Below are 27,314 nucleotides of genomic sequence, written 5' to 3' on the forward strand. Positions count from 1 at the left end.
AAAACTATTTCCGAGCACTGCTGAAACAGAATGTCGCCTTCTTTGACGACAATGAGCCCGGCATGTGATCCTACCTCGATCCTCGTTGTTTGCGTGGTAACAGGAGCCCTGAGCACAAGGCGAATCATTAGATACACCCGCGACGCTATGTCCGCCTATACCATTGCCGGAGGAATTGCTGATGAAGTGCTGCGCTCCATTCGGACCGTCAAAGTCTTTGGTGCGCAGGGGGCATTCGCGAAACGATTCGAACAACACTTGCAGACCGTGGGACAGGCAAGCCGTAAAGGGACAAGTGATTTCAGCAGTCATGACTGCCATCATTATGACGACTACCTTCTGGAGTCATCCTCTGACATTCTGGTCCGGGTCCTTATTCATCGCAGAGGGGCACGCGGCTCTTCAAGATGTCATAACCGTGGCCTTTGCGATGTTGCTGGCCGCGCATTCGCTGTCGATGGTGGCGCCCCATATTCGAGCCGTAAGCGGAGCCGTGGCGGCTGCCAGCAACATCTTCTCCATTATTGATCGACCTTCATTGTTGGATCATACCTGGAAGTCGGGGGCTCGCTTGGACAACGTGCAAGGTTGTCTGTCTATCCCAGACAGCTAGTGATAAATCACCTGGATCTCCACTTCCCGGCACGCCAAGTGACCGCCATCGTGGGGCCATCTGGCTCGGGCAAGAGTACGATTTTCAATCTCATCGAGCGATTCTACCCACCTGTCAGTGGGAGAATCCTCCTTGACGGGCAAGACATTACCACTTTGAACCTTAAATGGTACCGTCAGCAGCTAGGACTGGTCGGTCAAGAACCCATTCTCACTGGCAACACAATCTACGAAAGCATCTGTCACGGATCCTCAGCGATACCACCCCGGCAAGGCATCGACGATGAGGCCACCAAACAAAGTGTCATCAGCGCTGCAAAGGCCGCAAATGCACACGACTTCATTATGGGTCTGCCGGAGGGATACTCAACCAAGATCGGTGAGGCTGGTGTACAGCTTTCGGGAGGCCAGAAGCAAAGAATTGCTATTGCGCAGGCACTTATTCGTCATCCGACTGTACTTCAACTTGATGAGGCAACGTCGGCCCTTGACGCGGATTCCGAACGTTTGATCAAAGAAACAATTCAGCTATCGGCCGCGGAACGGACTCTGATTATTATCGCCCACCGACTTTCCACCATTAAACATGCCGATAACATCATCGTTCTCGCCGATGGTAAATTGGTCGAGCAAGGAACGCACAGCGAGCTGATGGCCAGAAATGGCATGTATGCGTCACTTGTCAAAGCACATCAGGCCGAAAGCAAGGAGAAAGAGAACGCCGTCACCTATTATGAGAGCGTTGACGATTCAGGCACGACATCGCCCAAGTTATCCCACAAGCAAAGCTTCACCGAACAATTGTACGAGGTCGACAACGAGAAGTCCTCGGATACCGGCGAGCGCGGCCCGTCAACATGGACGTTGGTCAAGCTGACCGCCTCATTCAATCGCCCCGAGGCGAGTTACATGACCCTCAGGCTGATGTTTTCCATCCTCGCAGGTTGCTGCAACCCAGCTTTAGCATTTGTGCTGGCCAAAGCGATTGCCGTGCTGTCTCTTTCAACGTCGACGATGTCTAAACTCAAGTCAGATGCCAGCTTCTGGTCCTTGATGATGTTCGTGATTGGGTGGGCGAATCTACTCAATGGAGTTACTCACGGCATCCTTTTCGCATATTGCTCGGAGAAATTGACCTATAGAGCAAGAAGTCAAGCATTCCGCTCGATGCTCAGCAAGGATGTGGATTTCTTTGACGACGAAAAACATCAAACGGGCTCTTTAACCAGAATCTTATCTATTGAGGTCCAGAACCTCGCTGGTATCAGCGGCGCTACATTGGGAACAATCCTTGCCACCACGACCATGCTTGTCGCCGCCATGGCTATTTCTCTGGCCGTTGGTTGGAAAGTTGCCTTGGTTTGCGGTACCACGATACCTATCCTGTTAGGCTGTGGTTACTACCGGGTCTGCATGATTGCAGCATTCGCACAAAGGATGCACGGCGCGCACCAATCTTCCTCTGCGTTCGCCAGTAGAGCTATATTCTCAATTCGCGCCGTAGCATCTCTGACACGCGAGGAGGAAACATCCCAAGAATACGAGGAACAGTTGCTCCAACAGGAGAGGAAAGCTGGTATCTCGATGCTGAAGTCATCAATTCCATTCGCGGCCGCGAAGTCCTTTGTGTTCTTCTGCGTCACGCTTGCGTTCTGGTACGGCGGGACCCGAGTAGGCCACGGAGAATATTCCATATTTCAGTTTTTTCTCTGTTTTGCCGAGATCATCTTCGCAGCTCAGTCCGCCGGATTTGTGTTCTCGTCTGCATCAGATATCGGCAAAAGCGAAGAAGGCCGCGAGAGTCTACCACGACCTCTTACGGCCTCTACCAGGGATAGAGTCTGACGCCACGAACTGTCACACGCATCAGATCAATTCCATTCAAGGGTCTATCGAATTCCGCGATGTATTCTTTTCCTATCCCAGTCGTCCTCCTCATCCAGTTCTCGAAAACCTCAGTCTCAGTGCGGAACCTGGCCGGTTCATAGCCCTCGTGGGTGGCAGTGGGTGTGGGAAGAGCACGATCTTGTCCTTACTTGCTCGACTTTACGATCCCAACTCAGGTGCTGTGTTGGTAGATGGTCATGATCTGAGGGATCTCGACGTTCACCACTATCGAAAGCAGCTGTCTTATGTCAGCCAAGAGCCAGTCCTCTATCAAGGCACTGTCAGAGAGAATTTGTCACTTGCAGTCGAAGACGAAGAATGGCAAGCGGGCGAAGAGGAATTGATTCAGGCGTGTAAAGATGCGAATCTCTACGATTTCATCGTATCACTAGAGTAAGTCCCTTCCCAATATTGACACAGGAATAGGCTGCTAAAGACCCTGTTAGGGACGGGTTCTCGACGCTCGTGGGAGCTCGTGGAGTCATGCTCTCTGGCGGCCAGAAACAGCGTCTAGCGATCGCTCGTGCCTTGATACGGCGTCCACGCATTCTCATTCTCGACGAAGCGACATCGGCTTTAGACTCTGCATCCGAGAAAAGTGTTCAGGAGGCCTTGAATAAAGCGGCTCGCGGCCGAACAACGATCGCAATTGCCCACAGATTGAGTACTATTCGGCATGCCGACAAGATCATGGTTATCGATCATGGTAGAGTGGTGGAGAAGGGTACATATTCAGAACTCATGGCCATGAAGGGGAAGTATTACTTTCTGGCAAGGTTGCAGGGCCTCGACCTCGAGAGTTCGTCGTTGGTTTCTTAACATAGGAGACAAACCAAGACATGTGCTCCGTTGGTGGAATCTCGCAACCGTACTCTCATCGTCTCAATTTTTTTTTCTTCTTCCTTGTTTTACTTTCTTTCTTTCTTTTTTTTAAGCGAAAGTGAACCTATGCGCCAATTCTTAGGCCTCGTTCGCGGCTGGTAGCTGAGATGACGGAAGGCTGTCAGCAGGGCGGGAAAACCTAAGATCGAGCGTGCAGCTGACTGGCGAACAGGAAAGCAAATCGTGAAAGTCAGCAGGCAGACTTCGATCAATCGGAAGATGTCTTGATTCTGATAGAGACAATATTGCCTCGGTGTCATATTCTAGATGACCCTAACCTCTCGTAGTTGAGTGGTAAAGGAGATATTGCCGTGAGCTTCTATATTAGGAAACACTTTGTTTAAGTTCAAAATGGTGAGTTCTTGGCGTCGCATCTGGCGCGTTCAAGTTCCTCGTGCTTCACTCGCAACGCGGTGCTTCTACTGGATGTCAAACTGCACCCCACAAGTCTCTCCCATCCCCCGTGTCCCATTCCCTGTGGCCTGGGTTTGTCACCATCTTGAACTCCCTCCCTACCACCGGTCCCAATTCTTAATTTCTCTCAACAACCTGTCCATAAACTACTCAGTCTAGACATTAGTCTCCTAGCGTCATTCATCGCAGCATCTTCCTTCAATATTGACACCTTTCGTCCCCGGGAAGACCGGCCACGGCACGAGGAGAAACTCCTCGACGGTACATCTTCAACTGGCGCATTTGAACCCTTGAGTCCGAACACCAGGGCTGTCGGCGATGGGGAACATCAGTAGCAGACTTGATGAAGGGCCCATTCTTTACCTAAAGGATCAAGCACGCTGTATGTGGGCTTCATTCCTGTCCCATGCAACCCGGTACTGAATTTATCAGTCTCCATTAGCTCCATCGTCGTGAGCAACGGTCGGCGGAAGGTCCTGCTCAGTGTCGCTCCGAACGCATATCCTGCATTACGTCTCGTTGGAAAACCTGATGTGGCCGATTATAAACCAATTTCCTATATTCAAGTGCGTTTATCGGTGCCCCCCACCCAATATCCTCTGACAAGTCAAACAGGACCCTGAATCCTCTGCCCCTACTTTTCTGCCTCGATTGGATCTCGAAGATGAGCTCGACATTCGATTCACATTCACGACCCGACAGAATTCGGGTCCCCTCCCTCCTACGCCTTCCACGGCCACCGCCGCTGTTGATACGAACATCACGGGGCTGACCTTCGCCTACGCCCCAAATGCCAAAGATTTGGATACATTAATCACACGGGAATTCCACGCGGACCCAAATTTGCACAAAAATTCGAATGTACAATTTATTGGCGACTTTGGAACGAATGGCAGTCCTGCAACGACTTACGAATGGAATTGGCGTTGGAAACCGCCCAAGGCTTACGAAGACCGGGGCGGAGGATGGCGCAACTGTTGCAGTTTCCTCGAGTACGATTCGAGGGCACACAGATTAAACACCCTCGCCTCCTTCACGTTCTGGGTTCACAACGCGGCGCTGCCAAACGCGACGCCCCTTGCTTCCCCCAACCTCGAGCTTATGGTCCCCCAGCAGAGAAATCGAATGGCGTCGTCCCATTCCTATCAGTCCACCGTGAGCGACTCAGAAGGTCCGGCTGATCTCCCGAATCCGCCTTCGCCACACGTGCATTCGGCCGACTTCAATTCTAGTGCGTCAACCGTTGCGCCAGCCGTTCCGGTGATCGACGTCCAATGCCAACGACCTGGAGAGGATGTCAGTGCGGTTGAAGACGGCCCCGTCTTTAGAGCCACGATGAAATCACTGGAGCAAAAGACGGGGACCATGAGAATCCAAATTAAGAAGGTGCTGAAACGGGCGGAGGCCGCTCAGCAAGCGCAGGTCGAATGCAACCAAGCAATGTCCGGCTTTCTGAGCGCCCTGCAGGAAGCCTCCGGTTCAAATGCCACCGCCTTCAAGCCTGCGCTTGACCATTACTTCACGAATATCGCGCAAAGAATTTTGAAGTATGAGAGAGAGAACTGCGTATTGCTACAGAAACAAATCATCGATCCAATATCCAAACTGTACAACCTCGACATCAAACAGGCCGAGGCCAAGAAAAAGGATTTTGAAGACGAAAGTCGAGATTACTATGCTTACGTTAGTCGATATCTCGGTCAACGGCAGGATTCGCTCAAGGACAAGAAAAGGGCTGAGAGTGATTCCAAATACCAACACAAGAAACGAAATTTTGAACTCAAGAGATTTGACTACTCGTCCTTCATGCAGGATCTCCATGGCGGCCGTAAGGAACAAGAACTCCTCTCCCAGCTCACCAAATACGCCGATGGGCAGGCCAAGTCGTTCCTCATGGCCGCGAAGAAGGTGGAAAGTCTCACGCCGCAATTGGACGCGCTTGTGAAAGAAGTCTCTGCGGCAGACAAAGAATATAATTTGCAAAGGACGGAGCGAGAGGAAAAGCGCCGGAATCTCGAAAAGAACGGCCCCCTTTATGTGGAACCCGAACCGCCTCAACAGCCGGGGCCCATTCCAAGCTATCCGCCAGCCCAAAATGGTCACACTGGGCATACTTCCGATACAGACTTGAGCAGGGCCGATAGTACCGGCTCACAGTGGGGACACCCGTCAGCCAAAACACTATCCCCATCTGGCAACTCTACCCTCTCAGGTGCTCCAAGCGCCGTACTCTCTGCATCACCTGGAGGCTCTTCGACAGTGCCAACACCCAGCAAATTCAAAGGCATTCGTGACCTTGATGAAACCTCCGTCTCAACGACGACAACAACCACCACCACCACCACCACCACCACCGACAAGGCACCTGGCGCGCAACATCGGAAAGAAGGACTTTTATGGGCACTGAGCAGACCTGGCTCTCATATTGACCCCAAAGGCATCAACAAGCAAGCCTGGCACAAGTAAGTTATATTCAACACTGAACTCGACCAAGACTGACTCCTTCAGATTCTGGATTGTGCTGGATCAGGGAAAGCTCTCTGAGTATAGCAATTGGAAGGACAAATTAGATTTGCATCGCGAACCCATCGACCTACGTGTCGCTTCAGTACGCATGGCACGCGACGCCGAGCGACGATTTTGTTTTGAGGTTATCACGCCACAATACAAGCGAGTCTACCAGGCGACCACCGAAGAGGAAATGAACCATTGGATCAATGCCATCAACAACGCCCTGCAGAGTGCCGTGGAATCCGGCGGACAGATAGCTCAACCAAGTCGGAATGAGCCTTCGAAACGTGAATACGGCCAGATGCTCACCGGGAAGAGCTCATCGCAGTCCGGCCCACACAGCTATTCTCAGCGCAATGATGCCCTTGGAGTCTCACGTCGGATTACAGTCGGTGCTAGACCCACCTACACACGAACCAGCAGCAACAGTTTTGAAGAAAACCCCTCAAAGCTATTGGATCAAATCAGAAACAATGATCAAGGCAATCAATATTGCGCTGATTGTGGCTCCACCTCCAAAGTGGAATGGGTGTCACTGAACCTGGGAATCATTCTCTGCATCGAATGTGGCGGCATTCACCGCTCCCTGGGGACTCATGTGTCCAAAGTTCGATCATTAACCCTCGATGTTCATTCTTTCACTACTGACATCGTCGAACTTTTGATGCTCATTGGAAATCGGATCAGCAACATGGTGTGGGAATCTTTGTTGGACCGCTCCCTGAAGCCCGGGCCGAGCGCGACTCGAGATCAGCGTCTCAAATTCATCACTGCCAAATATGTCGATAGGGCTTATGTCGAGCCTGTGTCTCAACACGGAACCGCCGACGATGCATTGCTGACGTCCATTAAGAAACATGACATCCAGGGAGTCTTGCAAGGCATTGCTCAACGAGGGAACGTCAACGCCCACGATCGGTCTAGGAACACGCATGCCGTGTTCTTAGCTCTGGCTGCCGCCGACCCTGCTCGACCTGCTTCATCTCAGTCCAACACGACATCTCCAGCGAACAAAGCCTTCGCGGTGGCAGAGCTATTGGTCCAAAACGGGGCCGAAATCCCTACAGACGCACCACCTATACCACTGTCTCCGGCTGCGCAATTATACACTGAACAGCGAACGTCTCGAGCGGCTACAAATCATGGCAGTCATACTGATACGCTCGGTCCTCTCCCTACTATGACGAAGCCTTTGCCATTGTTCTCATCATCCTCCGAAGGAACAGCCAAATTGCAAAAACGCGGTAGTGCCGGCGCAAGGTTGGCTGGGAGAGTAACGGGCTTGGGAGAACGATAGGGCCATGATAAAAGCAGTGATCGAAGCCGATATCTTTGCGCCCGGGCTTTCGTGATTCACTAGAGATCAGTGATGACTCAGGTATACGACTGGTGCAGCTGAAACTGAAAGCGGGTTCATGACGATGTGATTGATGAAAGAGATGAGATGTTCAGGGGCTTGAACGGAGCATTTGAGATGAGTTTGGAAATGGAAATGGGATGAACACACTGAAACGCATCATGACGAACCAATTCTGATGCGTAAAACGATGGAGTCATGTGCATCATGGTGCTTGAAATTAGGAAGACGGACAGTTCGAGATCCTTACTTGTAAAAAGAAGGACGTTAGTTACTTATATTGGGTAATGAGTATTCAGCAACTGCCCAGCGGCAGACAATCAATCATGAAATGAAACAAGGTCTGAATGATGGTCACACACAAATCAAATGGAGTTTCCACGTTGACCTTAAACCTTCACCAAAAGTAGCGTCCTAACAGGGAATGAAAAGCGGCTCGGCCTCGACGGGCGGAGATTCAAAAGGAAACAGGGCCTTCAACATCGAGTCCAGCGGCATATAGCAGACAGAGAGACTCTGTATCTTTCTCTTTTGTGATGAGCGAGTCAGTCAGTCTTCTCAGGGCAATTGTGTCACCTTGCGACAAGGCAAAGGTCGCTGCTAATCATGAATATCTGCACGTATATATGTTGCTTTCTTGTTATCGAGATTGTTTTTCCCTTGGGCCAAAACAAGACAATTCACGGGAAGACAGTAGTAGATTCCATTCTCGCTCTTTCTTCCTTCTCATCAGTGTTGGGCGCGTTGCGGTCACCAAGAAAATGCTTAGAAAGAAAGACGCGTTTCCAGCGCAACTTCGCGGATGTGTCACCAGGAATACAGGCCGGGTTGTTGTGATACTCGTGTTTTTTGGCAGGTCTTTCATCGACTAGTATATTAGGATCGTACTTGGTTGGGAAGAGGCGGAGGAGGGGGAAGAGGGGAGGGAGAAGCGTTGAAGGAGATGATGAGATTTGGGTATATTTCTTGTCAATCTCGATGAAAGTGTATTGGTATGGTTAGGCAGGTTTATTCGCATCTCGCCACTGAAATAAGTCCATATGGTCATCCGTTGGGTGTGCTACTATGTGAAATGATGTTCTCGTAATGGCTTTCAAAGGTCGCAGACTAGCGTCGTCTTGCTTCGAGAATTGTTCTCTGGGCCTTTCTACTTAGAGAGCAAGATGCAGGGCCATCAACTTACTTCGACTTCAGCACAGGAGGCGAACAGAAATCCAACATTGAGATGCGAATGCACTACATCCCTGCAGTGCTTCAAACAAGGTAGTATCTTTCAATCGGTCCCCACGCGATGGCCTTTGTTCTTCCTCGCTCTTCCAATGAGCGATGCGTCTCTCGATATTGGCAGCCTGGAATACTCCTTATTGCGTCGCGGTCCTCAGGTGTCGAAATGAAAGCGGATTCCTGGGCCCAAGTGCTGTTTCGAGACCGTGATTAGAAACTCATAGGCAGCCGCCCGCCATCAAAGCGGGTAAAAGAAAATGGGGACAGTTAGATTGAGACATGACTGCTCATAGAGACTAGAAGTGAGTTCCTACCAGGGCATGCAGGCATCTCATTCTCTCCATTCACAGACCGACCATCAGGCTTGAGATCTTGGGTCGGTGACGAGCCCTACGTGCGTCAATGAGATCGCAGAAAGACTCCTTGAAGAACATACGATGCCTTCATCCATGCATATGCTGGTTGAGATCACGGCGAACCCATGAATTAGCCGAGCAGGCAAACACGGCTAGATCTGGCAAATGGACAGTGGCCAGTGGTATGGAGATGGGTGGTGCCAGACGGATGTAGAAGCCCTTGAGACATGCCTTCCCTGCGAAAGACAAAGGATACATACAATTCATATCTGGCCTAACTATTCAATTGATGGATATCATCACGGGAGCGGGCAGTGTAGAGGAGCTGTGGCAACGCTATGAAGCAAAATTTTGGCCGGTGGATCCATTGTCAGTGCCTGAAAGCAACGGCAAGTTCGGATCAAGGATTTCACTCAACACGAAGGAGGATGGAGACGCTAAAGACGCAAATCTGTACTTTGGTTGGTGTTCTTCCTCAGGACACGTTGTCCTATGAAAAAGCAAATGCAGAGAGCTTCACGCCTCGCCTGCAGACAAGCCTCAACAACGGTTTGAGTCGGAAATTCCCCAGATTCTTGGTAAGAGGCAGCATCTCTGTCTCGATTGGTGGCACATGCAGGGCATTGCCACAATCATCTTCGTCCGAGTGTGATGACCCCGTCTCCAAAGATTGAAGCATTGAATATCAACCGCAGGGCCGAAGTAGTTCGCTCCGGGTGTTTCTCGCTGACTTCAAGGGACCGGTGACCACGGCCAGGTGTGGGCTTGAAGTTCTCCCGTCATATCAGTTCGACTTCTATTTCGAGTGAATTCGATCGTCGAAGCTGGTGGAAGGTTCGAGTCCGAGGTAGGCAGGTGGAAAGCGCCATTGGACACGTCTCTGAAACCTCGAAGCGATCGACAGAGGTCGAAAGGAGGGAGTGGCGAGAGAGAGGAGCGCAGGAGGACGATGAGATAAGGTTGGAACAAGGACCGGCGATCTGCCAAGCCCAATGACGCCATGCCACCGGTTGGCCAAAAATGTTGTCCTGTCCCGGCGCCGCCATTCCTCTTTTGGCGGGCCGTCGATATGGAGGTTTCGCAACATCTCCATCTTTCACCTCCTGAGTCCCGAATTTTCCATCTCGGAATTCTAGAACTTCAAAATAGGCTCAGCCACAGCCCGCGGTCAGGGTCCATCTTCATCCAATACGCCTGGCTTTTCCTCCCCCTTGCCTTGCCACTCATCCCTCCTCTTCCCTTTGCCGTTTGCTGGTGTCTATGGATGTTGCCACTCGCTCTGCTAGAACTTATCCAGTGAAAACGTGTGGAGACGGGTTATTAATAGACGAAGACCACCATAGATGATTAACACCTGTACCTACACCAAGCATAGTGCTCGTGTACTGGATCAGCACCGTACCTTTTCGGATGATGTGCAAAATTCGTCATGCCAACTATCGGTAGACTTCCATTTCTTTAGCCCAAAGCTACATTTGGACACTTGGACCGGTGGTCTTCTCGGCAGCTCAAAATCTGGACACCGCGTCACCCGTAAACCAAATGTCGGACACTCAATCGCTCCTGGACTCCTGTCAGCGTTGTCTTTTGCTGCCGAGGGCTATATCGTCCCTCCAAGAATTTGGAGCTGAACAAATGTACATCTTTCCCAAATAGTTTGACTAGCACCTCTCGCTCGCTACGGCAATTGCACAACGTGACTCATAAGATATCGCGTGAACATTCCCTGGTCACCGTGAAAGCCGCCAACGTTGGATTTAGTTACTTGATCAGCATTCAAGCCGGCAAAAATTAGGCATCCAATCCTGATATTGATGGGCCCACTACTGTACCTCTGCTGATGACCTCGAAACCGGACAATCTTCTTGACGTGCACAAGGGATTGGCATTGTCCCGAGGCTGGTATGTTCACGCAGTCGCTAATTTTATAACACAGGTGTATCCCCATGCCCATTATTCTCGACGGGAGTTGAGCTGATCGGGTCCAGAAGTGCAGGGATAATGTGGAAATGTGGCTTGAACGCAACCCCCTGGCGACACATGGTTCAGCCTAACCACGGCGCTTACAGGGATTTTTCAAATCTAGAACTTCACTCCAGCTCTTTTGGCGCTAAAATGTGCCCTCTGATGTACCCGCATCAGATGGGACATCGCGCGGGCGCAAATCATACACCCATTGGATTGGATTACTAACCTACCGCTGCCTTGGAACCGCCTGGATTTTCCAGGAGCGCACACACCCACGGGCGCGCTTTCGTCCACAGCGACACTCGTCTTCGTACTTTTGGCGAATGCAAGCCGTTCGATCTGGCTGCAAGTTTGTACCATGGATAGCTTTGCGCTACAGTGGGATATAGCGGGGCGCTGAATCAGGATTTCCTGACCAATTAACTAAGCAATGCTTAGACTTGACACCTTCCCTGGCGAATAGCGCGTCTGACAGCCCCATTTTCATGGGAGCTGGAGACCCCCTTGTCGGGCCTCGCCACAACTCTTGGTTCGTAACTAAGTGGGTCCCGCTTTGCGTTTGTTGCAGACAATTCTGCGCTCTGCAGGTGCTTTCTCACCTGTTGGCTCTGATAGGGACATTTTACAGACGTCCGAGAGCTTTTGTTGGTAGTCATTGGAGAACATTCCTCCAACCTTAGGTCTGTCCCCAGTTGAACCGGCCCAAAGGATTCCAGGAAAGGAGGACGAACACCGCCACTGCTTTCTCCATTGACCCACCAACCGAGCGAGAAGAAATGCTCGAACTTTGCGAAGTACGTCCAGCTCAAGGTTACTAATTAGTACGACCACGTCCAGCTCATGATCGTCACAGAACTGGCCTCAGTTGGCCGTCCGGCAATGGATACCTTTTCAGCCTCTTCCGTACGACGGTCAACAGAGTGCCAGCTTTCAGGTGGGCCGGTACCTTTGTCGCCGTCTCTCTACTATTCACACTTACCCCTTTCCGGACCTTGACATCGCATCAAAGTTCCGGACCAATAATACGGGTAGGAAATCTTTCCCAGCACTCATAGGTCCCACGAATGCCGCTCGCTACTCTGACAAAATCTTTCCTTAAGTACAAGCGCACGAAAACTGTCATGGATTTCTGTGAGACTATCACTCCTCAGTCTTTTCGGTTTCCCCCTAGTGTCTTTCGTACCCTGCGATACTGTTGGCTTTGGTGTCGGTCCTATTCGTCTACCATTTCCCTTTCCCCCCTTCTCACAGGGGGCCCTTCTTCCGGTCTTTCCCAACCATAGCACTTCTCTTCTTTTTGGCCACTGGACTCCAGTGGACCCTGACGCGATTGTCGAATTTTCACTTGCTACGTCTCACTGGCTTTAGGAATATGTGCTTCGCTATCGCCACCAGCCACCATCTCCTTCCACGCCTTGTCAGGCCACATTTGAGACACGGTTGGATGTGAATGCCGTTCTTACTTCCCTTCTCTTCGCGCATATAGATTGAACCAATAGTTTTTCAACACTCATCTTCACCACCGCCACAAGAGCCGAAGTCCTTCCTCATCTAGTCCTGTGAAACATCCAGAGCATTCTTGTTTGCCAGTTCACTCCCAATTTAACACCGACGTGCTCGTTTCATGTCCCCTCTGGAACAGCGAGTGACGAGCAACCGAAAAGAACTCCCATTAGAATCTCTTTCGACAATCAACAAGATCATTCGGATCTCTTCTGGTCCGTGCTCAGCCTTTCTCCTCGATTCGAATGAGATCGTCCTGACCGAGAACGTAGGCATTCCTATTTGAGGTATTCCTATCTTTTTTTTTTTTTTTTTTTTGTGGACAGTATAGGTTAACCGATGGCCGTCTTCGAGATAGATATTTGAAGATTTAGGGATGGGAGATGAGCCTCCATCTCGACTAAATCCCACTCCCAATATCAGCGACGACAGTTTGACCAAAGGTTTGCCATACCCCGAGGCTTGGGTGAGGGCGGAACTGACTGCCATAGGGCAATCTCCAGCCCAAACTGTACCTGTGACAAGTGTCCACCAAGGACAGACGGTCAACATGGAGTTTGAAACTTATCTTGGACCGCAATTCGGTATGAGCCATTATCCTGGAGCGGGAACCCTCGACATGTCCAATATGGTAGCTGCATTACCCGACTATCGAATACGACAATTCCCGCATCCGTCGTTTCCGCAGCATTATCAATCCCCTCGACCTGCTACTCAATCTATGATATATCAATATCACCAAGGCGCGCAATGGGCTGGTCAGACCGCCAGTAATTATAACCAATCCTTTGCTCAACAGTACCCACCACAATATATGCCGGTTCCTCAGTCACGGCAACAGCATACACCGTATGCGCCGTTCACCGGAAATCCTAGGACACCAACTAGCCAACCTCCTTTTCAAAGCCAAGGATTTATGTTACAGCGGCCAATACTTCACCGGCCCAGCTCGGCCCCTTATCATCAGCAGCAACAACAATCACAACAGCCTGTACAGTACGCACAACCTCACGGCAGTCCTGCGTACATCGCCGAGTACAACGCCCGAGTTGCCCCAGCATATCCGCTTCCGCAGTTGCACCCGGACCGCAGCCTTGTACATCAGCAGGCTCCCAACTTCTATCAGCCGCCAATACCTCAAGGTAGGTAGAACCCCTTGACCTTGTGGGGGAAATATTCGCTAACGCACGCAGCCGTGAGGAAGACCAGTTCCAACTCGTCCCTACAGATGTCCATGCTGAGAGGTCCACCCAGAAAACCGAAACAATCTGGTCATGCCCTCTGGGTGGGCAATCTACCTCCCGCCACCCATATAATTGATCTCAAGGATCACTTTTCCAAAGATGCGACGGACGATATTGAAAGCGTGTTCCTAATCTCCAAGAGCAACTGCGCTTTCGTCAACTACAAAACCGAAGCGAGTTGTGCCGCTGCCATGACTCGTTTCCATGACTCTCGTTTTCAGGGTGTCAGATTAGTGTGCAGATTGCGCCGTGAAAACACTTTGACAACGACGCCGGGGCAATCTGTTGGGCGACAGACTGTCGAATACGCTGAAGGAGGTGAGAAACCCCAAGGGTCTCGCGGCGAGGCGGCGACCCCTACGGCGGCGGGAGAGGCTGAGGTAACAGCGGAACCCGAAGCCATCGAGAAAGTCAAGGAGAAATTCTTTGTGGTCAAGAGCTTGACGGTCGAGGACTTGGAACGAAGTGTTCAGAGTGGAATCTGGGCAACTCAAGCTCACAATGAGCACGCGCTTAACCACGCTTACCGGGTGAGTGACTCCTTCCTAGTATTCTAGTCCGCTCTCTGACACGAGTATCAGGCTGCTGAGAACGTGTACTTGATATTCTCCGCCAACAAGTCTGGCGAATATTATGGTTACGCCAGGATGGAATCCGCCATCGAAGATGAATCCACCGCCCACATCGACTACCAGCCACGACCGGAAGCTCCCGAACCAAGTCCCTCTGATCTGCCATTGATCATTCCCACTCCTGCAACTGCGACCGCCCCCCCAGGTCGAATCATTGACGACTCGGTCAGAGGCACCATATTTTGGGAGGCCGATGTTGAGAACAACGGAAAAGATGAACAGAACACAGAAGACGATGGAGGGAACGTCTCGGGTGAAGGAGACGGGTCTACAAGCCCTGCTGCCCCACAAACCTTTGGCAAACCATTCAAGATTAAGTGGATATCAACGGAACGTCTCCCTTTCTACCGGACTCGAGGACTGCGAAATCCCTGGAACGCAAATCGCGAGGTGAAGATCGCTAGAGATGGTACAGAAATTGAACCGACTGTCGGTCACAGGTTGGTCAGTATGTTTCACCGTCCTCAAGTTCCCTCAGCAAGCCCCAATGCGGCCAGACAACCACGACCTCCTCAAGGACCCATGGGTGAGTTCATGTTTCCTCACGGTTCAGCACCTGGCGGTATGTACGGAACGAATTTATTGAGATGATGGCCGTTAATTTCAATGAATGTTATTTGTACAGAATCGTCAATGCGATGTTGATGTTTTATGTTTGTACGACGACATGATGCTACGACAACGAAGGGAGAAAGACACACAATCCAACGAGGTGCAACCGTTCGAGACACTCGTGATAAGGCCCTTTGAAAACCAACAACACGACAACTAGACTTTGCTGGCCGAGTCTTCTTTTCAATTCCTTCTCAAGGGTAAATAGCAGTGGGGAAAAGAAGAAGGATGGAGAAGAGAAGTGTTGAGATATTCAACATAACAGATCAAACTTTCAAAGCTCTTCTGCTTCAGGATCACTTATTCGTCGACTCCAGCTCTCGAACTAATTCCACAAAGTCTTCATCTCCTTCCGCCGCAAGCCCGCGAAATTCATTCATGTTGGTTTTGAGCCATCCTGCCTCTTCGCCCACCTTTTATTTTTTTATTTTTTTCCAAACGATATTAGCATTCTATGTCTTGCTCGAAAATTTCACCACGCGATGAATGGAGTTCACAACTTACCCGGGGTCTGGCAATGCCACACACTCCACAGCAGTGGTCAACGCACCCAACACCCATACCATCCTCAATCCCATCTCTCCTTCCTTTCCGACGATTTCTTCCCAGATTCTCACAATGTCGCGGCAATGCTCGTCATACAGTTCCTCGGAGCGTTGTTCACCTGCGCGAGTTCGCAATATGACGCGGATATATGTTGCTCTCTTGCCGCCTCGGAACACAACCTGGCGGCTCACCTCGGTATAACGAACATTGAGGAAACACCGGGGCGTTTTGAAGCGGGTCGCGTGGAGGTCGGTGAAGGCATTAGCGAGAGCAGACTGTTGGCCTGAGTCTAACGGAGTGACATGCTCGACGTCGTAAAGGGGCATTTTTGGTCACGTGCTCTATGTCGTTGGTTTAATTCTTTTTTATTTTGATTCAAAGCGATCAAAAGAAGACGACAATTGGAGAGCGACCGACGCCCTTTCGGCCAAAAGCTGCCCAATTAAGATACATCCGCTTATATAATCCCCTCCAGCGGCCAGATCTTCTCTGTGCCGCCCACAGCGTTAACAGCGCTGTTGAAACAGGACCTACTGTCCAGCATCGCCCTTGACCGCATAAATCTGATACGAAGCCACCCACTCATTGAAATCGATCTTCTTGTTGTCGATACCAGCAGCAGCCTCCCCTTCAGCACTGTTGATGTTTCCGCCACCACAGCACTTCTTCTCTTCCCCCTCTTTGGTCGCACAACATGACGCCGTACCACTTTCATCATGGTAGACATTCAAATCCCTCCCCGTGTTCACAAAGACGATGCTTTCCCCACCAAACCCAGCTTCCAGCATCCAACGCCGATACTCCTCCACGAGACTCGCACCGGCAACACACCCAACCAGCAACGCCGCGTCTCTCCTGACATGCTCCGGCAATGTCTTCTTCGCCAGCAAATCACTGACTGCCACTCGTCCACCGGGTTTCAGCAATCGATATATTTCCCTGAAGACCTTCGGCTTGTCTTGGTCTGGCACCAGATTGATAACACAATTACTGACAATCAGATCAACAACCGCGTCCGGGAGTGCGATATCTGATATCGGGGCTTCGATGAACTCGACCAGACCCTCTGGCAGGTTTGCCTGGGCTGCGTTCTTCCTGGCAAGAGCAATCATGTTTTCATTCCGGTCGACGCCGTAAATTTTCCCCTTGGGAGAAGCATCGGCTTTCAGCATCTGTTTCGCCGCAATCAGACAATCGAGTCCGCCGCCCGAGCCAAGATCGAGCATCGTGTCAAATGGTTGAATGTTCGCTGTGGCCAGCGGGTTGCCGCATGACAGCCCGAGATTGGTGCCTGATGGCAGTGAAGCCAGGTCTTCAGCAGAGTAGCCGAACGAGGTGGCGACATGGGCGTTTTTGGAGTCCTGAACTTGATCATCTGAATGCGCCGAAGATGCGATCGAGGAGTACTTTCTGTTCACCGCCCGGTAGATGGTGGAGGCGTCCATAGTGATACTTGGTAGCGACGTACGAGTGAAGAAGATGGTGAATTTGTTTGGGAAACCCGGCAGATCTTGAAGAATATTCGCCAGTCAAAATGAGATGTTCGGTGTCTGCTGGTAGTAATATAGGCAAGACGAAGTGTCACCGTCGGCTGGACATTGGTTCAAGTCTGTTCGTCGTGTATCCAGAGAGCATATACGGTCAACTGAGTGAGAATGCTGGAATAAGGGCCAATAGGGATACGGGAGTCAGCATGCTATTCAGGGGCACGGCAAGACTACCACAACAGAATCCCATGCCAGAATCCCATATCCAAATGATAGAGGGGAGTCAAAAAATATGGGATCTCCGTCGTACCGCTTACGTCCAATCAAACTTACCCAGTGACACACTATTTAGCCAATGAGGCAAAAGACTTGATTTTACTTATTCGGCCCCCCTTCCTCTTCTTTTTCTTCCCTGCTTGGTCCTCTGGCTTTGAGCAATTTATGACAGCGTTCATCCCGTTGGACTCCCTCGATCAACCTTCATGAGAATCTAGGTGATGCCGAGACATATTTCTTTATCTCTGAGCATTGTCAACTCCACCAAATTCACGCCAAGGAGTGTTTAAATGGCGCACAGGCCGATATTCACGTCAACGTCGACATCAACATCACCGTCACCGTCACCAGTGATGTCCAAACCAGACCCAACACCCACGCCGACTCGCAATACACTCAATCAACGTGCCTCACGCGCCCGGCGCAAAACATATATCAACGATCTCGAGCGGCGTGTGCGCGAATTCGAAGCCCAAGGCGTCAAAGCCACCGAGCAGGTCCAAGTAGCGGCACGACGAGTGGCGGCGGAGAATCGCTCTTTGAGAGAGGAGGTTCGTGTGCTGAGGGAGCGCAATGCCGAGTTAGAGAGGATTTTGGCCGAGAAACGCTCAGACACCGGACTGAGTCCTGGTGCGATGGAGAGGGAGCTAGAATATCTTCTGCGACAGAAAACCACGCAACGGCCGCAACGGAGTCGAAGAGGCGTTGCGAAATCGCCCTCAACCCATGTTCACGACGAAGCAAGCACACAGTACCCGTCTCCGCCTGGCGACCACGAGGGGCCTGGCGTAATGGCTATTAGGATGCCCTACACGACTCCAAATACCTCTGTACCTTCCCCGCAAGCTGCCGATGCGGTAGGCCCGGACCCACACATCGAACCAAATCTCGAGATCGAATGCGCAGACGCAAACAGAAACGAAAATCAAGACACCTTCGATCCGGGTACAGTCCGCTTACCCTCATCTCCATCCATCAACACTCTCGACGACGTCCTCCCCGACGCACAAGACGAGAGCATTCACGAGGACGACGACACCTTCCCATTCTCCAAATATGATTCTCATCGGTGCTCTACGAAACCCACCAGGCATTCTTCCTTATACTCACCCATGTCGCCTGCGCCATCGCGGCCGCACTGTGCACCCATGACACAGCCAAACAGCACGCCCTGCGCCCAAGCCGCGCTCATCATCGCCAGCATGCGCGGTCTCTCTTCGATGGACTCGGCAGTGGAAATGGAGATATTGCCAGAGCTGGGCTGTAGTACTGCGCGCACCCGAGGGAGCTATGACAATGGTAATGAGGGGTATATGGATGGCCGGGTTGGTCGTACATCCGCCCTTCCGGACGCGGATAAATGTGCAGTGGACAATGCGCAGTTATTTGGAATTCTAGATAGAGAGAGAGAAGTCGAAACTTGACTTGAGAATTCCATTTGCAGAGAGAATGGTAGTGGGGTCTAAAGAGACCATTGAAATGGGGAATATGGTGGATGAACCGAGTCGACTTTTCTCCCTCTAATGAGCTACTCTGTGCACAAATATGCTTCCGTTCGACTTATTTTCCTGGCGTAGGATTCCTCGGCCTTGGTCGAGCTCGGGTCTGGTCAACGCTTTCCCCAAGGATTGGCGTCAATGGTTCTCCCATTTAAACAAGTCTGCCTTAACCGACGCATATCGCTCAGATCCGCGGTCGGATGATTCAGGCCTCGATCATGAACATGCACATTGATGTTGCATTGTTGAATCGTAGTCTGCATGGGGGGTGGCAGATGTCATCGGCATCGAGACTGGGTCCATCGTCACAAGGGAGGAGCCTTTTGCTGAGTGTCAGGCGAAAACTTCATTCACGATCTTTTGTCTCCAAAATATTCGATTCCATTGTCCCTAAAGCCATGCAGAAAATCCAGCCCGCGATCTCAGTCAACTAAGCCCACTTCCCAAGCAAAGCCATCAACCCAGCGCCGAGACACATAACGACAAAAGCAGCCAGGATCGTTTGTATCCTTGCATTTCGCATGGAATTACTGAACATGAACTCATGAGCCATCAATTCCACGAGACCGGTGTAAATTAAAATTCCTGCCGATATCGAGTCGAAGACACCGTTCACAATCAGGGTCGTCTGGGATTCGGGGGGATAGCTTTTCCTGACACCCAAACCAATGCCAATGGCGAGTGGTGTGCTGAGGCCATAGGCCAGAGCCAGAATGTATGGCGTCCATCTTCGATCTTTGGGCCATGGGGTGACGGCCAACCTGGATCCCAGACCAAGACCTTCAAACGTTTGATGGAATATCAGGACGATGAAGAGAGTATCAAATTCGTCGCCCGCCACGGCCAAGGTGAGACCGATGAAAATACTGTGGAAGATGATCCCGAATTCCAGGATAAATATTGCCGTCATTTGAGCTTTGTAGTCCTCAAAACTGAGTGGACTGGTAGCATCTTCAATGTCGCTATGTCGACGGGAATGGCCCAGATGATCCTCTCCAGGGACATGTGTGCTGTGAGATCGGCCATGTCCAGCCGTGGCGGCCTGAGTGGTAGAAGAAGGATTGTCCTTGTCAGGAGATGTACCAGTGGCGGTCATCTCTGTATCAAGAGACTGGTCGATGCCGAGACTGCGCGAAGGTGCCTGATCTTTTTCATGATTGCGACCGTCACCAAAGCTACCATATCTCATGACCATTAACTCCACGAAGAAGAGAGCAAAGACGGTCATGAGGATGATGCCCTCGACCCACGAATAGTCGGTGATGGGCCCGGTAAGACATGGGTTTGTTAACGCCTCCTCCGCAGGGCCCAGAAGATGTATGAAGGCCGTCGCGATAATCACTCCTGAACCAAAATACTTGCAAAGAAAGAAAACCCAGTCTGGAACTTTTAGACCTCGGTGTCTGTGGGCGAAGATAGGGAAGGCCGCGCCTATCGACGATGTTACCCATATTATGAAGAGTGCGGCTATGCGCAGGCCCATGCGACCATCATACTCATTTCCGGTGTCACACGTCGGAGTAGCTTCCGAGTCGTCCTGCCGTGCGACCAGTTGTGCAAAGGGTTCGAGAGTGGCCATGGCGGTTCTTGGATGAAAGAACCGACAGTGATCAACAGACTTCGAGGTTTTATCTAGGAAATCGGAGGCGGAGGGAGATTATGGATACATGACCGATTGGCAAAAGAATAGTTAAGGCCTGAGATATAGGGAATCGAGGACCTTACTGAGAGAAGTCCCGTAGTTGGTGACAGTGGAAATTGGCGTCGGCGAAGCTTCGAGATTTGGCAACCTCGGCCAGGTCTTGAGTGGAGAATATACCGCGGTGATTGGGGCGTTCGACGAGTGGAAATGTGAGACGAGGCGAGACGAGGCGAAGGAAAAACGAGTGAAGAAGAGGCACTTGGTGAGTAGTAAGTCGAGGGCACCTTTCTTAGCCTCCTCCGGGCGGAGAGGAGGAGTGGGCCAAACACTGAAGGACTCCGGTGGACACTGGTCACAGCATACAGAGACCGCCAAACACTGCAAAAAGGAAGCATAAGGAATTTTGAGGACCTTAAGAATTGAGGATCTGGGATGCGATGCGGGCCAATGGGAGACAAGGAATTGGACAAGGCTCTGTACTAACCGTAGTCCGGATATTTGCCGGTGGATGTTAATTGGCCCATCCATTCAGGTATCCAGCCGCCCTGATTCCAGCAGGTTGAACACATCTTGCAGAGATGAGGTGTGATTTTAGTCAGTGGGATTCCTGCTCAATGTCCTGTAGGCCACCTCCGCTCGATCATCCTTCACCTCAAACGCCACGTTTTCAAATAGTGTTCGCACGGGCACCGCAAAGTATGTGCTGACAAGGCTGAGTCCCTTGGCGCGCTTTAAGGTCCTCACTTTTTACTTCTTCTCCATCTTCCAATCACTTCCCTGGTCAAGACAAGGACCATCGTTTGAGATTCAGGCCGAACATCGGTGGATAATAGCCTTCGCATAGAAGCAAACCGCAACTTGAGAGAGGGGGCTTTATCGTTCGACCGATTTGTTACCCTATAACTCGGCGGCGTCACACCAATCCAAGAAAAGCTCCTGCTTCGCCAAAACTGCGTCTCTTTGGTGCCGGTGCTCGATGAGGAAGCTGTAACATACCCTTGTATAACATCCATCCCAGAAGACCCGTCACAACACAGGCTGATGTCCAAATCTGAACGTATATGTCTCGTCGACGTTGCAGATGGTTCAACGTTAATTGCTTCTGCCGGTATCGATCGGGGCCCCCTGCTTGCTCGTTGCCGATTTCCGAGATTACATACCCAGATCCTATTACTGGGATGGAACTCACAACTGCTTCTAGAACCGAACGTAAGATCTGCGGTGCACGCCTTTCACCGGGAGTCTGCCATGGTAATATCGCATTTGCCGAGGCGAGACCGGCCCTGCGGCCCTGAACCACAGCCATATCGACTGGTGACCCAAAGGATAGCGTAATTTGACGCTGTGACCACTGCCCTAATCTCGAATATTTGGTTTGGAGTGCTTTCTTCAGCCAATCATGCGGCAATTGAGGAATTTGCATCAGAGCCAGATACCCAATCGCCAGACAATCCGCACTGCACTCTTGCTCGCCAATCAACCAGACTTTATTCCCCAAAATTTCCATCAGCGGGTCGAAGAAATCTGCAGTGACCGCGTCCAGTCGAAATCGGTTTTTCTGCGTACTCCGCCCCAGCAAGCTGCTCACCGTCTGCCTGGGTTTCCTCAAGGATTTAGGAATGTGTGCGGTCAAACGCGCATCTTCACCTTCATCCTCTTGCGCCGTATCCACGTCCAAGCTGCTCATCCCAAGGTGTTCTGATCTCTTCTTTGCTTTTGCCCTTAGTTGGTGAGGTAGTATCCAGTTATTCGGCCATGTCAAGATATGACCAAGAGCTTGCCTGGTGCTGTGTAGATAATTGTCGCTGCTCACATAGAGGCTCAAGTCCAGTAGTGGGTGGCCACGCGATTCGAGAAAAGATGTAGAAGCGGCGCAATCGGCTCGTTGGTGCTCATCCAAAGCTTTGTCTAAGTCCCAGTCGCCATGGGAGATGTCCCGTAAATACGTGACTATCCCGCCAAAGCCAGATACCCAGACATGGCCATCGCGAAGGGCTGGAAGTTCCCTGAATGAATTGATCGTAGGATCGCTCGAAGGAATCAGTGACCAGGCGTCAATGGGCAGGCATTTTTGTAGATAGAAGATGGTGGCTAGGCATTGAGGGTCAATAGAGGGCAAGTCGAAAGCTGGGCCCCATGTGTGTAATTCCAGCACCATCTCGTGCCTCTTTGATAGGGAGGTAAAATTGTAGTGTTGGATATGCGCTGTCCAAATGTTCGGGGTACAAGTATTTGATTGAGAAAGTGGTCCGGTCTGACGAAACAAGCCTCACGGTTCACATACTAACTGCAAGCTGTTGCGGTTGTCAGACATTTCCTTTTCGTGCTGCTGCCTTGTCCACTTATTTATCTCCGCTTCATTTCCGATCCCAAACGCATCTTGAAATCTTCCAGGGCCGGAGTCCTCCCTCATGCTGATGTATGAATCAAGCGTATCTGGGCAAGTGCCTGGGCACTGTCTCTTCACCATCTTTCCGCCGAAGTCACAATGGCAGCCTAGTCGACCGTCTTGCCCATCGAAAGAATATCACTTTTGCGTCCACGACCGGGCACTCTGACTCACGAAGCGACAATGCAGAAAAAGATACAACATTTCTCGTAAGGGCTCATCAGGCGGGAGTGAACTGCTTGACCGTCGACAACAACAATGGCCGCTATTTGCTGTCTGGGGGAGCCGACTCGTGTGTCCGGCTCTGGGATCTGGAGGAATATGAATCCAAACCACAGACGTCTTCTGTCTCAAAGACATCGAGGACATACACCTCCAAAGCATCACTGACACGTAGGACTCCGTCATCGCACGCACATGCTCTGACATCCATTTCAATCTATCCATTTGATCCGACGCCATCGACTCTCTTGACAACCAGCTACGACAAAACTCTCAAAGTCACCTCCATAACGCCTACTTCTTTGCTGCCCGTCCACGGCTTTGAACTAGACTTCATACCATACACGCATTCACTCTCCCCGCTACCTGACTCCTCTCCACTTATTGCTGTTGGCACCGAACATCCGTCCATCCGCCTCTTGGACCTCCGCTCGGGCCTGTCCACGCACTCGCTCTCTGGTCCCAACGGCGCCATCTACACACTCGCCTGGTCGCCACGGATCTCATACATCCTTGCTTCCGGTTCGGCAGACGGCCGCGTGCTCTTCTATGACATCCGCCGCGCCAATGCCGCTTTCGCCTCCCTGGATCTCGACGATGCGATCGGTGTCGTAGGCGAGCGACCCTCCACCGGCCTCGCTGCGCGCAGCGAACTGCTCGACTTCAACACCCTCGCACACAACGGTCCCGTAACCAGTGTGCAATGGACGCCGAGCGGCGATCGCCTTGTCACCGCGGGCCACGACCAGCGGATCCGCGTCTGGGACTCTGCCACGGGCCGCAACGAACTCGTGCATTTCGGCCCCAGGATCCGAAACGAGAGACAAGGCGAATTGAAGCCGCTGATCTCACCTGCCGGCACGCATTCGCCCGGTCGCGAGTCCCTGTTCTGGCCCAACGATGACGGCCGCGGGGTCATTTTCCAACATCACCTGCGCGAAGGCCACTTGCTGCGCATCTTGCGTACAGAGGGCGTCAACGTGTCCGACGTGCGAGCATCCAAGCGATCTGGGGTCACAAGTGGTAAATCTTCAGCGAGCAATATAGCGAGGTTGACGAGCGCTGGGCGTATTAACGGCATGGTGTGGCGCGTCAATGCCCCTACCGGCGACGGTGTCGAGATGTACACCGCGCATGGAGACGGAAGGATTTGCGCTTGGATGCCGATTGCTGCTGGGCCTCACGACGATGATGACGACGATGGAGAGGAAGTTGAGGTTGAGGTTCAAGAGAACACCACTGCTGACGACGCCGAAAATAGGAAGAAGCGCAAGAGAGATCTCATTACGGACTTGGTCGAAGGGCTGGCGAAGAAGTCAGCGCCCTTCTCTTGATGTATAGGTTGTATCAAAATTGCTCCGTGAAGGAGATCAACATATCCGTTGTCGTTGTTCTACAGAATGAACGGAGGAACAATATCATGCTTCAATGCCCTGATAGATAGTTGCAAATGATTGGACACATCAAATACAATGATCCTATTCGGACCCCGTAGCCTGCACCAGCCAGGTGTATGCTATATCGTACCTCAACCCAAATCATTCTCATTGCTGGTAATCCGACCATGCTCCATGGATTGATTCTCAGATGGACATAACACAAATGCCAGCTCCGTCGCCTAGTTCATGCAATGGGAAAGTAATAAAACGCCTTTGCCAACCTGACCTGGCCGGTCCGTCCTTGATCACTCCGCATAACCAAGATCCGCACATGTATGAAAGCACGATAGAAGCCGTATATATCTCTGGGGGTCATTTCATTTTGTCATTAATAGCTGATTTTCTCCCGTGTCGGATTTTCCCTCTTAACCATTTTCAACAATTTTACAGGAGAAATATCGTCGTTCCTGTCATCGTTTTGGTACACTAAAGTTACTCTTTGTCGCAATTTTAAATTTGGTGTTGATCCCCGCAACCATGTCAACAGCAGTCATTAACCCAGGATTTGATTGTTGTGATCTTGCTGGTTCGTTGTCTCCGGCTGCTGCCGTGAGTACCGTGTTTCCGTAGGTTTGAATGGGTCCTGGTGGTGTTCTTGCTTCCATGGCATATGGGCCCGTCATTCCCATTGCGTAATATGGCATGTTTGTTGAGCGAGTGGGTGGTCCATAATTTGAACCAAGAGTAAAATTGGGCCGCATGGCAACACTGCTAGTGGTATCACCTGGGAAGCCTCGCCAATCAAGCTTTTGATATCCTGGCACGCCATCGTAGAACTGTTGAGATTGTGGCAGTGGATGTTGAGCCATTGCTGCGGCGTGGCTTCCCTGAGTTTGGCCTGAAGTAGACGAATTTCTGGGAAGCTTTTGCTGCATGACAGAAGGCGAATTTAAAGCAAAGTTTGCATTGGTCACCGGTGATAGTTGTTGAACCTGATCTGACGCTTGATTCGCCATGGACTTACCCGAAAACAGCGGAGGAATCGCTACATCTTGTGATTTGCTCGTTGCGTCGGCTAATGCAGATGTTGGATGCCCCACGAGATTTTGAGAGGAAGACTGCGTGGACATGATGGAATGAGGTCCCAGCGCTTCCCTCAAGTTTGCATTATCAGTTGCTCGTTCGAGAAACTCGGCGATGGGAGATGAGAATGTAGATCCAAAGAGTGAATCACTATCATTCGGCCGAGAATCTTTTGCCGTCTCTATTCCCTTGGCCGAGTCAACAGTAGGAGGCGTAGAAACGGATTCTGCTGCTGGAGTCTGATCCTCGGACACGTTTGGCGTCGGAGCATTGGCCGCTGGTGCATTTGGCACCGACCTCGCTGGAAGAGGATTCGAAACGGACCTCGGTTGAGGTTGTTTGATTTTGTTGCGATCGACCTCGGTGTTTAATTCATTCATCGGCTGTGTCGCCGGGGACTTGGCCATTCTATACTCTGCTTGTCTTCTAGCCCATCTCGCGCGATTCCCCTTCGCCTCATTTTCGGCCCTTTTCTTCGCAATCAGCGACGCGATCAAATTCGGGTGAGTGCTGAGAACCGGTGTTTCACCCGGGTTGAGAACAGGCTCTTCATTTTGGGAGCGAGGTGGGCTGGGTCTCCCCTTAGGCAGCACCTTAGATGTAAGAGGTGTCGGAAGAGGGGGTCGAGCCTGCGCGGCTGCGGACGGTGGAGAGACGTTTGTGGGAGTCGGCTTCTTTCCTGTAATTTCTTCTATTTGTTTCGATACCGCCAACAATGCTTGAGGTTTCGGAACCGGTTGAGGCCAGGGCTGACTACCAGGAAACGAGTGTTTCTGAGGCACAAACTTGGCTGGAGTATGTTGTACAGTAGGAGAGGTGGTAGAAAATGACGAAGCAGAGTGCGAGGAGGAGGAGCGAGAAGTCAGTCGGGGCTGAGATTGAGTATTGGCGACTGGACTTGTAGAGCCCGACGGCGCGTGAGAGTTGGTGTTTGTGGCAAGCGAGCGTGAAATGGTGGAAAGTTGATGCAATGAGGCGGGGATTTCAAATGCCACGCGTTTCTGGGCACCGGAGGGTGAAGGAGAAGAAGTACGCTTTCGGCGCGTCATAGTGAAGGTTGAAGAGCGTCAGCAGGCATGATCGGGATGGAGGAGAGAAGAGGATCGTAACTGTAAGAGCTCAACGACAGAAAGAAAAATGTCTCGTGTGATGGGATTGGGTTGCGTTGCGTGCGATGCCCGCCATCTGGGATTAGAAGGTAGCGCAAAAGCGCCCAGATGCGGCTGGCGGTATCGAGAAGGTGAAGACGACGAGACAATGGGGAGTTAGTACATGTACTCCCCTGGGACGGCACCTTGGTACTTAATATTTGGTATTCGGTACATAGGTACGTACCGGGCGGGAAGAAGGTGGTGGATTAATTGATTGATCAAGAGGCTGAGTGCAGACAAGACGCGCGCAGCCTCACGACCTCAAATGACGCATCCCAATTTCAATGTCATTAACCACCATCATCGTCCCATCCGCATGACTTACCAACTGACCTTTCCACGATCAAGTCAACTCTGATCCCCTCCTTTCTCCTTCTATTTGAACTTCCCTGCACACACAGGAAACCACACTGAAATTTCAAGCATGCTTTCAACCGT

The 27,314-nt window shown here is 51.3% G+C and overlaps 10 protein-coding genes across 10 annotated transcripts; 5 read left to right on the forward strand and 5 right to left on the reverse strand.

The window, feature by feature from the left end:
• Window positions 1-51: 51 nt before the first annotated feature.
• Window positions 52-3,318, forward strand: Z518_10559 (uncharacterized protein; the record flags this gene model as incomplete). The annotated part of the gene is made up of 4 exons (XM_013412102.1): window positions 52-481; window positions 560-2,283; window positions 2,348-2,892; window positions 2,946-3,318. 4 exons carry the CDS (start codon window positions 52-54, stop codon window positions 3,316-3,318), a joined length of 3,072 nt encoding a protein of 1,023 aa, XP_013267556.1.
• A 795-nt stretch (window positions 3,319-4,113) lies between these two features.
• Z518_10560 (uncharacterized protein) lies at window positions 4,114-7,603 on the forward strand (the record flags this gene model as incomplete). Its single annotated transcript, XM_013412103.1, has 4 exons — window positions 4,114-4,177; window positions 4,228-4,361; window positions 4,411-6,257; window positions 6,304-7,603. 4 exons carry the CDS (start codon window positions 4,114-4,116, stop codon window positions 7,601-7,603), a joined length of 3,345 nt encoding a protein of 1,114 aa, XP_013267557.1.
• Window positions 7,604-13,090: 5,487 nt separating this feature from the next.
• On the forward strand, window positions 13,091-15,181 carry Z518_10561 (uncharacterized protein; the record flags this gene model as incomplete). The annotated part of the gene is made up of 4 exons (XM_013412104.1): window positions 13,091-13,157; window positions 13,206-13,856; window positions 13,908-14,488; window positions 14,540-15,181. The coding sequence occupies 4 exons, from the start codon at window positions 13,091-13,093 to the stop codon at window positions 15,179-15,181; spliced, it is 1,941 nt and encodes a 646-aa protein (XP_013267558.1).
• A 521-nt stretch (window positions 15,182-15,702) lies between these two features.
• Z518_10562 (uncharacterized protein) lies at window positions 15,703-16,074 on the reverse strand (the record flags this gene model as incomplete). The annotated part of the gene is made up of 1 exon (XM_013412105.1): window positions 15,703-16,074. One exon carries the CDS (start codon window positions 16,072-16,074, stop codon window positions 15,703-15,705), a length of 372 nt encoding a protein of 123 aa, XP_013267559.1.
• A 204-nt stretch (window positions 16,075-16,278) lies between these two features.
• Z518_10563 (uncharacterized protein) lies at window positions 16,279-17,193 on the reverse strand (the record flags this gene model as incomplete). Its single annotated transcript, XM_013412106.1, has 1 exon — window positions 16,279-17,193. One exon carries the CDS (start codon window positions 17,191-17,193, stop codon window positions 16,279-16,281), a length of 915 nt encoding a protein of 304 aa, XP_013267560.1.
• A 671-nt stretch (window positions 17,194-17,864) lies between these two features.
• Z518_10564 (uncharacterized protein) lies at window positions 17,865-18,935 on the forward strand (the record flags this gene model as incomplete). Its single annotated transcript, XM_013412107.1, has 1 exon — window positions 17,865-18,935. The coding sequence occupies one exon, from the start codon at window positions 17,865-17,867 to the stop codon at window positions 18,933-18,935; it is 1,071 nt and encodes a 356-aa protein (XP_013267561.1).
• A 505-nt stretch (window positions 18,936-19,440) lies between these two features.
• Z518_10565 (uncharacterized protein) lies at window positions 19,441-20,589 on the reverse strand (the record flags this gene model as incomplete). The annotated part of the gene is made up of 1 exon (XM_013412108.1): window positions 19,441-20,589. One exon carries the CDS (start codon window positions 20,587-20,589, stop codon window positions 19,441-19,443), a length of 1,149 nt encoding a protein of 382 aa, XP_013267562.1.
• Window positions 20,590-21,565: 976 nt separating this feature from the next.
• On the reverse strand, window positions 21,566-22,810 carry Z518_10566 (uncharacterized protein; the record flags this gene model as incomplete). Its single annotated transcript, XM_013412109.1, has 1 exon — window positions 21,566-22,810. One exon carries the CDS (start codon window positions 22,808-22,810, stop codon window positions 21,566-21,568), a length of 1,245 nt encoding a protein of 414 aa, XP_013267563.1.
• A 263-nt stretch (window positions 22,811-23,073) lies between these two features.
• On the forward strand, window positions 23,074-24,597 carry Z518_10567 (uncharacterized protein; the record flags this gene model as incomplete). The annotated part of the gene is made up of 1 exon (XM_013412110.1): window positions 23,074-24,597. The coding sequence occupies one exon, from the start codon at window positions 23,074-23,076 to the stop codon at window positions 24,595-24,597; it is 1,524 nt and encodes a 507-aa protein (XP_013267564.1).
• A 515-nt stretch (window positions 24,598-25,112) lies between these two features.
• Window positions 25,113-26,774, reverse strand: Z518_10568 (uncharacterized protein; the record flags this gene model as incomplete). The annotated part of the gene is made up of 1 exon (XM_013412111.1): window positions 25,113-26,774. One exon carries the CDS (start codon window positions 26,772-26,774, stop codon window positions 25,113-25,115), a length of 1,662 nt encoding a protein of 553 aa, XP_013267565.1.
• Window positions 26,775-27,314: the final 540 nt, after the last annotated feature.

This window comes from Rhinocladiella mackenziei (genome assembly GCF_000835555.1).
Source record: "Rhinocladiella mackenziei CBS 650.93 unplaced genomic scaffold supercont1.9, whole genome shotgun sequence".
In the NCBI taxonomy this organism is placed as follows: domain Eukaryota; kingdom Fungi; phylum Ascomycota; class Eurotiomycetes; order Chaetothyriales; family Herpotrichiellaceae; genus Rhinocladiella; species Rhinocladiella mackenziei.